The following is a 13,922-nucleotide window of genomic DNA, read 5'->3' as shown; positions in this document are numbered from 1 at the left end:
ATTTGATTCCAGTCTTCTGTGGGGGAGGTCAGCAGGCTGATGCAGACCCGCCCACATTTTGGACCTGAAAGTGGATGTTCCAAAATGTGCGGAAACTCGTTAGAAAACAAGCCTAAAATCACTACTATGTCTATTTTGGGAGAGATTTTACATGTAGACATCATTTTTAGATTCAGAACTATGAAATAAGCTGCAATGTTATCAGTTTATGCTGGGCCCTTTAAGGTTCCACGAATAAATTGACTAACAGACGTGTGTGATTTGTTGCAAATTCCGTGTTTATTTTTTTCTTCCTTTTTAATGTATAGATTGTGTAAATGTATAGATTTATTTGTTAAATGGATATGTGTAAATGAACCTGTTACATAAACTTTATACTTATTATTATTTTTATCATTGTTATTAGGTGTGATTATCACAGTTTATTTGATTTTTAAACACATTCCTATCTTTCAGCCCTGCATTGTGACAGAGGGGCCAACACGAGCCGATGAGGAGGCCAACTTAAAGACCTCTCCACCTGCAGAGGAACACACTCCTTCTCGCCCTGCCGCCTCTGAGTCAGAGATAGTGGAACGAGTCGACCGCCCATGTTCCAGTGAGTTATCCCTATCATTGATGCTCTACTAATGGATTTCTTGTACAGTGGAACCTCGATTTACAGGCTCAATTGGTTCATGAACTGGGTTTGTAAATTGAAATATGTTGTATATATAAGTAGGGTTGGACAGATAAAACAATATCAATATCCATTAAATCAAATCTTATTTATAAAGCACTTTTCATACATAAAAAAATGCAACGAAAAGTACTTCACAGGCTTAAAAATAATACCCTGATGACCCACATCCCTCATCATCGCACACACACACACACACACGCACACAAATACCAAACACAAAAGCACACGCACGCACATGCACATTTATGAACAAATGAATGTATGGCTGAGTACAGAGGAGCCAGGTAAGAAAACACTATCATAGGAGCCACCTGCACCCACCCCAGAGCACGGCTGATAACCCTTGGTGAAGATGGATCCCTCTGAGGAACGCTGGAAAGTAGAAATAATAAAACCTTTAAAATTTCAAGAACCATGAGTAGAAATAAAGAATAACATACAAATAAAACTTATGAAGATGAAAAAAACATTTAGTAAATAAATAATAAATAAATAGAACTAAATAAATCTTGTGCATGTCCAAAAACATGCACCTAGGGATAGGTTGATTGGCAACACTAAATTGGCCCGAATGTCTGAATGTGAGTGTGAATGTTGTCTGTCTGTCTGTGTTGGCCCTGTGATGAGGTGGCGACTTGTCCAGGGTGTACCCCGCCTTCCGCCCGATTGTAGCTGAGATAGGCTCCAGCGCCCCCCGCGACCCCGAAGGGATTAAGCGGTAGAAAATTGATGGATGGATAAATAAATCTTGCATAACTAATAAGATAAACAGTAAAGTACAAATGACTTCAATAAAATTGATAAATATTAATCCATCACATGAGCTATAATCAATATAAAATGCGTTTGAAAAAACATTCGAAACATAGCTATATTTTTTGGTCGGAAAAAAACAGAAATTACAATGCAAGAGTCGTTTCATGAAGTCACTGGCGCTCTGGGAACCCAGTAAAACAGGAAACAGGAAGTGTCACTGAGCAATGGGAGGGACAGCCATTTTTGGTTGCGCCGTCTTTCTGTCTCACTATGGATTTTCTGCATGGAGTGAGAAGACAAACTGTAATATTTTGATATATCAACTCAATAACAGAAACTTGTCTTTAGTTTTGTTGGTTTTAATGCAGGCGGTGCGGCAACATCCTGACACTTCCAATGTGTCAGTTTGATGAGTAACTTCCCATTCCACTGTGTCGTGTCCACGAGCATATACACTACTGCCATCTAGTGTCTCAAAACTTCAACTACCTTAAAATCCACGGCAATTATTTCATTATCGTAGCGGCGCTCATCCTAGCTGGCTACCAGACACCTTCTCCACTGATAAAAGACACCTTTGGTAATTTGGAAATTGGTTTACTGTATTTATCGAAAGGCTTAAATAAGTCATAAAAAGTATCAATAATTAGACATCGATCAATATAAAAAAACGTATATCGTTATACAGTTTTCTGCCATATCACCCAGCCCTATATCAAAGCAAATTGTTCCATATTTGAGTAAAAATATGTACACTTTGAACACAACATGAAGTGCTACACCGTTCTGTATATCAAACAAACATAACAAGGGGGTGATGGATCAACTTTATAAATATTAACAAAGCCAAAACAACAACTAGGTGAACGTTCCTCCTATCCAGCCACCCTGCTGAGACACACACACACACACACACACACACACACACACACACACACACACACACACACACCCTTTCACTGGACCTGTGGTGCAATCAGAGTTTGAAATCACAAAACTCCTTAACTTTAACAGCCAGGTCGCTACAAGGATTAGGAAGACAATTTAAAATCCACTTTACCTTGTTGGTTAATCTTCTTTGCATGCAGCAGAAAAAGGGGGGTGAGGTAAAGGCAGTGTCGACAACATGGTATTTCCTGAATGTTTCACATCGCACATTGCTTCTCCGTTTCTTTTTTGGACTCATACTGAGCAAGCAAAACTTCAAACATGTTGCAAAAAGGCTAAACAAACACATCAAAGCACACAAAGTAGTAATGAACACAGTAGCTAACAACAGCACTGCTATGCTGACAGAAGGAGCACAGAGATGAATGTGCTGCCTGGCACAAAATGGCTGCGCTGCAAGGCACACCATGGGTAGATGAAACAGTCATACAGACAGGGTAGACACAAGTCATAAAAGAAAGCATATTTTCATTTGGTCTGTGGTTCATAAATCTAAAAGTTTGTAATCGAGGTTCCACTGTATTTCTTTCCCCTCAAAACAAGTCATATTAAAACATTTTAGTTTTCATTGGGCGTTGTCAACATGCTGTAAAAAAGAAGAATGGAGAAGTGGTGTTTGTGAAAGCAGTTGCAATGGATGTTTGTTGGGATACACCATGCTTGTCTGTACCCTCGCTTTCACACTTTATTTGTGCTTTTTTTGTTGTGCTTTGCTCCTTCACCGTGATGCCAATGAAATGTTAAACATTTGCAGGACTGTTATATTGAAGCTGTAAGAGGAGGATTGCATGCTGGGGTTGAGTAGGAGCCTGGCCTATAAAGACGATGCCATGACGTTGTATATGTGTGAGTGTGCCCTGAGGGATGCCATCACTACACTGGCTTTGGGAGCTCAGTGCGTTTATGTGGAAAGTGCTGCTGTCTCCTCTTGTTAGTGCACAGACTGAACAAATACCTTTTCACAAGGTCATTTTCTTTTTCTTTTCTTTTTTTTTAGTGATTTACTTTCCTGCGTATGTATCTTGTTTTTTATGTTTATTAACGGCATCGGTTTGTTTACGTTATGTTTCTATTGCATCACTTTATTCATCACTTTCTAGATCAGGGGTGTCAAACTCATTTTAGATCGGGGGCCACATGGATAAAAATCTACGCCCCAGTGGCCCGGACTGGTGAAATCACGACATCCATCCATCCATCCATTTTCTACCGCTTATTCCCTTCGGGGTCGCTGGAGCCTATCTCAGCTACAATCGGGCGGAAGGCGGTGTACACCCTGGACAAGTCGCCACCTCATCGCAGGGCCAACACAGATAGACAAGACAACATTCACACTCACATTCACACACTAGGGCCAATTTAGTGTTGCCAATCAACCTATCCCCAGGTGCATGTCTTTGGAGGTGGGAGGAAGCCGGAGTACCCGGAGGGAACCCACGCAGTCACGGGGAGAACATGCAAACTCCACACAGAAAGATCCCGAGGCCGGGATTGAACTCACGACGACTCAGGACCTTCGTATTGTGAGGCAGACGCACTAACCCCTCTACCACTGTGCTGCCGAAATCACGACATGATAACTTAAAAATAAAGACAACTTCAGATTGTTTTCTTTGTTTAAAAATAGAACAAGCACCTTCTGAAATTGTACAAATCATAATGTTGTTGTTTTTTTTTTACACTTACATGTTGCGGTTAATAGTATATTAACAACAATTAATATTAGTATATTATTATTGTCGTTATTTATATTTTCTGAATAAATGATGTGATAATGTTCATCAGTCAACTCATTGATGTTAATTTTCAATCTATCAAGATAAAAAAAAATTATATAAAAATCTAATTACAGTATGTTATTTATGTAGTTTGATCATTTTCCTCGACTGATGTACTAACATTATGTGGTTTAGATAGATAGATAGATAGATAGATAGATAGATAGATAGATAGATAGATAGATAGATAGATAGATAGATAGATAGATAGATAGATAGTACTTTATTGATTCCTTCAGGAGAGTTCCCTCAGGGAAATTAAAATTCTAGCAGCAGTGTACAGAATTGAGATCTAATTTAAAAAGTAAAAAGTAAATAATGGGGGTATAAATGGAAACAAAAATAGAAAAATATTACAATAGGATAAAAATAAAAAGCAACAATGAGAATAAAAATATAACAGTAAAATAAGAATATAACAAGAGAATCTAGGCAGTAGTGACCATGTTATGAAAAATTATTGCACTGTTATTGTTTTGCATCCCCTGTCATCCTAGTACCCCCCCTCCCTCCCAGAGAGGAGTTGTACAGTCTAATGGCGTGTGGGACAAAGGAGTTTTTGAGTCTATTAGTCCTGCACTTGGGATGAAGTAGTCTAGCACTGAACAGGCTCCTCTGGCTACTGACAACGGTATGCAGAGGGTGACTGGCATCATCCAGGATGCTCACTAGTTTTTCCACATTTATTTTGTACATATGTAGCATCATCTACAAAGATACAAATAATTGCTATTGCGACATCCAGTGGACACATTTAGAACAGCAGTTTCTTTCATTCAAAAATTTCAGGTTCATTTTCATACTTGGCAAACTCATCCCGCGGGCCGAATTAAACCTGTTCGCGGGCCTGATCCGGCCCTCGGGCCGTACGTTTGACACCCCTGCTCTAGATCAACGTTTGTTAGTCAGGCCTCCACCCCTCTTTTCTCTCTGGCTATTTTCTGTTTTGCCGTGAGCGCCCCCCGGTCGTTTACAGAAAGTCATCTCCAACTCTCTTTGCTGCAGAACCCCACACGCACACACACACGCACACACACACACACATACCCACATGCAGACACACAGTCTAAACCACAACTTGCTTCACGACACGACACCTGGTTAAAGAGTCATGACAAAGGCCGCAGACACGCACGGTGGAGTGGAGGCCTGAACATGACTCCTCTTGGTCTCATGGGGTGTCAGAGCTCCGTTTTCATGTGTTATTTAAAGGCTCTCCTCATGCACGTTACATTGTGACTCATGCAGACATGACGCGTCCTATTTACTCTTTGAAGTGTTTTCATACATGAACGGAAGATGTGGCCATGTGTGGCTTTCTGCTGTGTTTTAATTGTTATATTGTTGAACAGCACTGAAATTAGGGCTGAAACGACGCGTCGACGTAGTCGACGTCATCGGTTACGTAAATACGTCTAGGACGTTTTTGTTCGTCGACGCGTCGCATATTTACGTCACACTACCGTCATGGCGGAGCGCAAAGCAGACGATGCGAGCGGTGCGAGCGAGGGGAAAAAAGCACGCCAAAAGTCGTCAAAAGTGTGGGAGTATTTCAATAAACGGCCTAAGAAGAAATGCTACTTTTACTCTGCTACTTTTATCTACATTCAGCTCGCTACTCGCTACTAATTTTTATCGATCTGTTAATGCACGCTTTGTTTGTTTTGGTCTGTCAGACAGACCTTCAAAGTGCCTGCCTTACTGGTGACGTTTCACTTCGTTCCACCAATCAGATGCAGTCACTGGTGACGTTGGACCAATCAAACAGAGCCAGGGGTCACATGACCTGACTGGCTCCGAGCTAACTTCGGGTGTTACCATTTAGTGGTCAATTGTACGGAATATGCACTGTACTGTGCAATCTACTAATAAAATTTCCAATCAATCAATCAAAAGTGTGAAGGAAAAAATACCCTTTTTTTATTTCAACCGTAAAGACTGACTGCACAGTTCCTGTCTTCACAATAAAAGTCCCGCTCCATCGCGCCTGCGCTTTCAAAATAAGAGTCTCCGAAAGCCAGCGCAAACAAGCTAGCAAGCTACGGAGTTTGCCGCCAATGTATTTCTTGTAAAGGGTATAAAAACGAATATGGAAGGTGGACAAATAAGATGCCAAATAACAACCACTTTCATGTGGTATTAGACAGAAAGGAGGAACTTTTTTTCTCCTCCATTTGAAAACGTGGACGTTACCAGCACTGCTTCCTGATTACAATCAATGCAAGTCATCAGAATCAGGTAATACACCAACTTATATTCTTGTCTTCATGAAAGAAAGGAATCTATATGTTAAACATGCATGTATAATTATTAAAACACCTTTAACATGTAAACAAAAATGGCAAAATAAATAAATATAAATTATATACTGTATATATCAATGTATATATATATATATATATATATATATATATATATATATATATATATATATATATATATATATATATATATATGTGTGTGTGTGTGTGTGTGTGTGTGTGTGTGTATATATATACACATATATATATATATATATATATATATATATATATATATATATATATATATATATATATATATATATATATATATATATATATATATATATATATATATATATATATATATATGATATGTGTGTGTATGTTACTCAGTACTTGAGTAGTTTTTTCACAACATACTTTTTACTTTTACTCAAGTAAATATTTGGGTGACTACTCCTTACTTTTACTTGAGTAATAAATCTCTAAAGTAACAGTACTCTTACTTGAGTACAATTTCTGGCTACTCTACCCACCTCTGCTAATAATGTTGTTGTATGCACACTGTGTCGAGCGGAAATGGCCTATCATAGCAGCACAACGGCAGCGTTCTTGCCATCACCATCAACTAGTCAATCGTCCGCGTGAGTATAAGTTGTCATCATTACACAAAAACATGAATGTGTCATTTGTATCTGTGTTGTAAATTCATAAACTAAAGCACCGTTTCGCTCTGAGAGGAGCGTTTGGCGTGCCTGTTCAGTGTTTACAAAGACGCGCTCCTCTTTAACGCTAACGTTAATTAGTTGTGCAAATACCTTTTACAACATTAACAATTACGTATACTATGTACAAACGAACAATTAACTTTCACTTTAATCATACTATCATTGTTGTGTTATTAAGCAAAATAAGCAAAAGTTTTACTTTTGTTGAAATGTTTACACTGTTGTTACAGAATATTTCGTTTTGCACTTTTTTGTATTGGATGTTTATCTTTATTTTTGCACATTTTAGCAAATAAGCAATACTTTTACTTTTGAAATGCTTATAGTATTGCAGAATATTAAGATTTGCACTGGATGTTTACTTTTATATTTGCACATTAAAAGCAAATAAGCTACTTTTAATTTTGTTAAATGTTTACATTGTTACAGAATATTTTGTCATGTTGTTGTCAATGTTGACTGAGTGGCCATACTTTTTTTTTTGTAAATAAAAGCCATGCCTTTTGAAAAAACTGGCCTACATTTATTTTTTCATCTTCATTTTAAATAAAAAAAAATAATCGGTAAAAGGAAAAATAATCTATAGATTAATCGAAAAAAATAATCTATAGATTAACCGATTAATCGAAAAAATAATCTGTAGATTAATCGATAGAAAAATAATCGTTAGCTGCAGCCTTAACTGAAATGCACACTCCCTGGCCACAACTAGGGGTGCAATGATTAGTCGATGTTGTCGACAAAAGTTGATTGTCGCTGAAAAATGTATTTGTCGATAATAGTGGGGGACATTATCGGACATTATGTTTTTTGGGTGGAAACAGACAATGCGATTCAGCGCGACCAGTGACAACAGAAAGAGAAAAACATGGCTGCAGCTACTTCAACAACACAGCTAGGGATGTAACGATGAGCAGTTTTAATGATAACCGCATGAAAAATCCATCGTTTTAAATTAAAATGATCAAAAAACCATGATTGATAACTACGCTTTGATAAACTCACAGACTAACTGGTGCCAGCTTGCTAGCTTAAATGCTAACATGAAAACAAGACACATTAACATCTTTCTCCATTAAGAAAGGACTTACCCCATTCCAAACTTATATGAACACATAAAACGCTAAAACGCTGTATGAGTAACTAAGATACTCAATTGTGCTCTTTGAATCTACAAGCTGTGCGCTCTTAGAACAAAGTTATCGTTCCATACGAGACAGAGTTGGTTTTAGGATGCGTTCAAAGACCGCTGAACAAAGTAGGACGCCACAACGCCCACAAGGAAAAAAGAAATAATAATAATAATTTTATTTGTTACTCACTTTTCATTTAAATAAATCTTGAAGTGCTGCAGTGCTACCAATATTCAAAACAATAAAAGCATTGCGTTGCCATTTAAACAGATAAAATACTAAGTGCACAATACAAAAGCACTCTCAGTGAAGCATAAGAAACACAAAATGTGGGTATTCTTATAGGGTGTCTATTTGTTTTTGTTATTTAAAAAAAAAACTTGGTCAAAAGATTTAGGTGTGTGTAGAAGTACTTTTGGACATACTTGCCAACCCTCCCGGATTTTCCGGGAGACTCCCGAAATTCAGCGCCTCTCCCGAAAACCTCCCGGGACAAATTTTCTCCCGAAAATCTCCCGAAATTCAGATGGACCTGGAGGCCACGCCCCCTCCAGCTCCATGCAAACCTGGAGGGTCTGCATGGAGCAATGTTGTTGTAATATATTGAGTTGGAGGCAATAAACCGGCGAGGTGATGAAGTACGTCTCTTTACTGTAGACTTCAGAATAGACTCACACACTTGACGTCAGGTGCGCAACACCACGTAAATCGTTGGCCAACCAAAAAGTAACCCCAGAACGCTACAGCCAACATTCACCAGGAGATGGCAACAGACAAACATAGATCACCCTATTAAATTCTTCCCCTTTTAGAATTGTAGAATTTACTCAAAAGAAATAAACAACCCAACCAAAAAATGCAGCAGCTCAATTAAAAAACTGTACTTAAGCCACATTCTTTTTTTTTTAGTACTGAACTCTTAACCCTCAGTTGTAAACAATAACATGCTTATTATACAAACAGTATTTGTACATCTTTAACACAGATTTGTATACTGTCTTCAGAGATTCAGTTTTTTTGGTGGTACTCGAAACCTTTCTGGGTACCTGCGGATCACTGGTGGGGTTTTTGTTGTGAGTGATCTGGGTTCTGATGATGGCAACTCAGCAGCCCTTGAATCTGGTTCAATGATGACACTAGTTTGTGTCTGACTCACTGATGGTCCTGGTGATGGAACTGAAACAGCACTGTCCAGTTGTACTGATGGCACATTTTCTGCAACTGGTGGAGACTAGATAACTGGCAGTCTCTCCATGTTTTCTCGCCATGGTAACATGTGATCCATATGCACTGTGCGCTGTCTCTGTCCCTCTTGATATATATATATATATATATATATATATATATATATATATATATATATATATATATATATATATATATATATATATAAAACTTGCTGGTAGACGGCTGCGTTGACCCTGGATCTCAGGAAACAGAGTGGACCGACACCAGCAGATGACATGGCACCCCAAACCATCACTGATGGTGGAAACTTTACACTAGACTTCAGGCAACGTGGATCCTGTGCCTCTCCTGTCTTCCTCCAGACTCTGGGACCTCGATTTCCAAAGGAAATGCAAAATTTGCATGGTTGGGTGATGGTTTGGGGTGCCATGTCATCTGCTGGTGTCGGTCCACTCTGTTTCCTGAGATCCAGGGTCAACGCAGCCGTCTACCAGCAAGTTTTAGAGCACTTCATGCTTCCTGCTGCTGACCTGCTCTATGGAGATGGAGATTTCAAGTTCCAACAGGACTTGGCGCCTGCACACAGCGCAAAATCTACCCGTGCCTGGTTTACGGACCATGGTATTTCTGTTCTAAATTGGCCCGCCAACTCCCCTGACCTTAGCCCCATAGAAAATCTGTGGGGTATTGTGAAAAGGAAGATGCAGAATGCCAGACCCAAAAACGCAGAAGAGTTGAAGGCCACTATCAGAGCAACCTGGGCTCTCATAACACCTGAGCAGTGCCAGAAACTCATCGACTCCATGCCACGCCGCATTAACGCAGTAATTGAGGCAAAAGGAGCTCCAACCAAGTATTGAGTATTGTACATGCTCATATTTTTCATTTTCATACTTTTCAGTTGGCCAACATTTCTAAAAATCCCTTTTTTGTATTAGCCTTAAGTAATATTCTAATTTTGTGACACACGGAATTTTGGATTTTCATTTGTTGCCACTTCAAATCATCAAAATTAAATGAAATAAACATTTGAATGCATCAGTCTGTGTGCAATGAATAAATATAATGTACAAGTTACACCTTTTGAATGCAATTACTGAAATAAATCAAGTTTTTCAAAATATTCTAATTTACTGGCTTTTACCTGTATATATATAAGAAAATACTTCACTTTCAGTGAATTCTAGCTATATATATATATATATATATATATATATATATATATATATATATATATATATATATATTTATTTTATATATATATATATATATATATATATATATATAAGGAAATACTTTACTTTCAGTGAATTCTAGCCATATATATATATATATATATATATATATATATATATATATATATATATATATATATATTTATTTTATTATATATATATATATATATATATATATATATATATATATATATATACATATATATATATATATATACTGTATATATATATTAAATACTTGACTTGGTGAAATCTAGCTGTAAATATACTCCTCCCCTCTTAGCCACGCCCCCAACCACGCCCCCGCCCCACCCCGACCACAACCCCCCACCCCCCACGCCCCACCTCCCGAAATCGGAGGTCTCAAGGTTGGCAAGTATGCTTTTTGAGCACATCCAACAATACCGGGATGTTAATGTCATCATTTTGGTCACACTGACCGTCATATGAAGTTTTCATATCTTTAAATACCTTTAAACAGCACATGAGAACATGGAAAGTTTGAAAACATTTCTCTCTAAAAACGTAAAAAAAAAACCGAATAATTTGCTATATTTGCAAAGCCACCTAGCTTTTTATGGCAGTACACCTGTTATGCGGCACTATTTTAAACAGAAGCATTTCGGACATCTCGAGGACGCAATCTCCAAATCTCCTCTGCATAATAGTTAGCTTTTTAGCTCGCTTGATAACTAACAACGGCGGGACAGAGTTGTAGGAAAACTATCATTTTCGCCAATGTCTGCCAACTAAACTTAGTCCATATACCTGTGTGCAGTTTTCTAGAATCAAAAACGTGAACATTTCTTGGATGGTTTTAATGGCTTATTTGTGTTTAAACAATATATTTTTATATTATTACAGTTTAAAGAAAATCAGTGGTACAATAGATCGCTATCTATAGCTTGCTTTTAAATAGATAAAAGTTAAACAGAGGTATTTTTTTCCGCAAATAAAAAAAGAATCAAGCTGAGTATAAAAGTCGATGGCACTTTATAATCTGATTAGTCGACTAAGCGTTAAGATGGCATGTCGACTACAACAATGGTCGTTAGTTGTTGCCCTAGCTACAAAATTAGGTAATTATTACTTTTGGACCGAGTGTCATATTGTTACATGTTACACCCCACAGTAACATGCAGCACACCATACCGTTTTTATACAGGGAATACAGGTATCGTATTTTCCGGACTTTAAACTGCATCTACTAAATATTAGAAGATAAAAATATTGTTCATATACCGGCTACGTTGTGAAACAAGATAATTACATAAAAATATTTTGTAAATGTTTATTTGCATACCTTAATTGTTTCCAAATGGTGCCTGTATCACGGTAGTAAAACGGCTGATCAAGTTAAACAGTCATTGATGTCTTTATTGTGAAGTGTGATTATTGTGAAGTGTGAAGTGAATTATATTTATATAGCGCTTTTTCTCTAGTGACTCAAAGCGCTTTACATAGTGAAACCCAATATCTAAGTTACATTTAAACCAGTGTGGGTGGCACTGGGAGCAGGTGGGTAAAGTGTCTTGCCCAAAGACACAACGGCAGTGACTCGGATGGCGGAAGCGGGGATCAAACCTGCAACCCACTCTACCAACCGAGCTATACCGCCCCATTATTCATCGTTTAAGAGATGAATAGGATTTTCTCTTTTTTTAATAAGGTTCAAGACGTTTATCCTTCTTCTTCTTCTTCTTGTACTGTGTAAACACTTTGAGTTTGAACTGTTTCTTGGAGTGGATTATTTTAGTACATTGTTTGATTTCTTTGTTTAATCCATTCCATAATTTAGTCGTTAACGAAGAAAAATCCATAGATTAGCCGCACCGTTGTATAAGCCGCAGGGTGAGAAGCTTGGGAAAAAAAGTAGCAGCTTATAGTTCGGAAAATATGATTTTTTTTTTTCCAGGGTACAGGTGAAACTCAAAAATTTGAATATCTTGCAAACGTTCATTTATGTCAGCAATTAAACTTAAAATATGAAACAAATATGTGTTATTAACGCATTAAAGGCAAAGTGAGATATGTCAAGCCTTTGATTTGTATAATTTTCATAATCATGGCTTACAGTTTTTGAAAACCCCAAATTTTTTAGAGATTTTCAATTCAAGGTTTTTATAAGATGTACGCCATAATCATCAAAATTATAGTAAAAGAAGGCTTGACATATCTTGAGTCATTTATTAGTTTCTATTACTTTCGCTTTGTAAATCTAATTGCTGGAATAAACAAACCTGTGTTTCATATTGTTTGAGTTATCACCTCTATATGTATATGTATATGTATTGTTGTGTGTTTGTCTCTCCATTACACATATGGCTGATGCTATTGTAATTATGAGACAAAGCTTTGCGTGTATTGTGATGGCAGCATCACAGCTGGACTTGGCAGGGCTGCCTCTCTGGCTGCTGGCCAGTTCAATATAATTGCAATTACCCGCTGTGGGAGGGTGTGAGGCTGGCTCATTTTTGGCTTATAGAGAGGAGGACTCTCTTTGCACACAATCCATTGAGGACATGTCCAGGATGGCTAGTCGGCTTCTGTTTGAGAGGAAGATGCTGACCATACAGGCGATGGGTGACATGCGGAGGAACGCCACTGCTTGCACACGCCCCCTCTCCTCTTTCTCTTTCATTCTCCTGTGTACCCCCACAGCCACTGTTGTCAACTGACCAAAAACTGTTTGTATCACTTAAGAGATATTTCTAAAGTGAGAAATTAGTTGTCAAAATCGGATCTATAAATGATCATTCACGCATCCATCTCAAATTGCATGGACTATTGTAATTTTATTTCCACTTCTTTCAACAAATCAACCTTAAAGAGACATCAAACTGTACAGAATGCGGCTGCCAGACTTTTGACCAGTGCACCCAGAACAGCCCACATTATCCAATTCTATCCCCATACTATCCAGTCTTCATTGGCTTCCAGTTAAATTTAGGATAGGGTTCAAGATGTTCCATGCATTGCATTGTGGTGCCCCGAAGTACATCGCTGATTTGTTGTGCCCCTACACTTCAGGGTGCAGCCTTCGGTCTTCAAAAGATCTTCAAAAAACAAAAAACATTTTAAAACCCACAGAGATCTGGCTTTCCAGGCGGTAGCCCCCAGACTCTGGAACGACTAGGGATGATGTTTGATAAGAAATTATCGAGTTCGAGCCTATTATCGAATCGATTCCTTATCGATTCTCTTATCGAGTCCATATAGGTTGTTGTATAT

General features: G+C 37.9%; 1 protein-coding gene across 1 annotated transcript in view; it reads left to right on the top strand.

Moving 5' to 3' along the window:
* gse1b (Gse1 coiled-coil protein b) overlaps positions 1-13,922 on the top strand; it is a 434,552-nt gene that overhangs the window by 138,094 nt on the left and 282,536 nt on the right. Inside the window, exon 2 of the mRNA XM_061964192.2 lies at positions 457-598. Within this exon, the coding sequence (XP_061820176.1) occupies positions 457-598 (142 nt within the window). The remainder of the gene's footprint in view (positions 1-456; positions 599-13,922) is intronic.

This window comes from Nerophis lumbriciformis, linkage group LG06, assembly GCF_033978685.3.
Source record: "Nerophis lumbriciformis linkage group LG06, RoL_Nlum_v2.1, whole genome shotgun sequence".
Classification (NCBI taxonomy): domain Eukaryota; kingdom Metazoa; phylum Chordata; class Actinopteri; order Syngnathiformes; family Syngnathidae; genus Nerophis; species Nerophis lumbriciformis.
The sequence above is the reverse complement of the archived record's forward strand: the minus strand, read 5'-3'. Positions and strand labels throughout refer to the sequence as shown.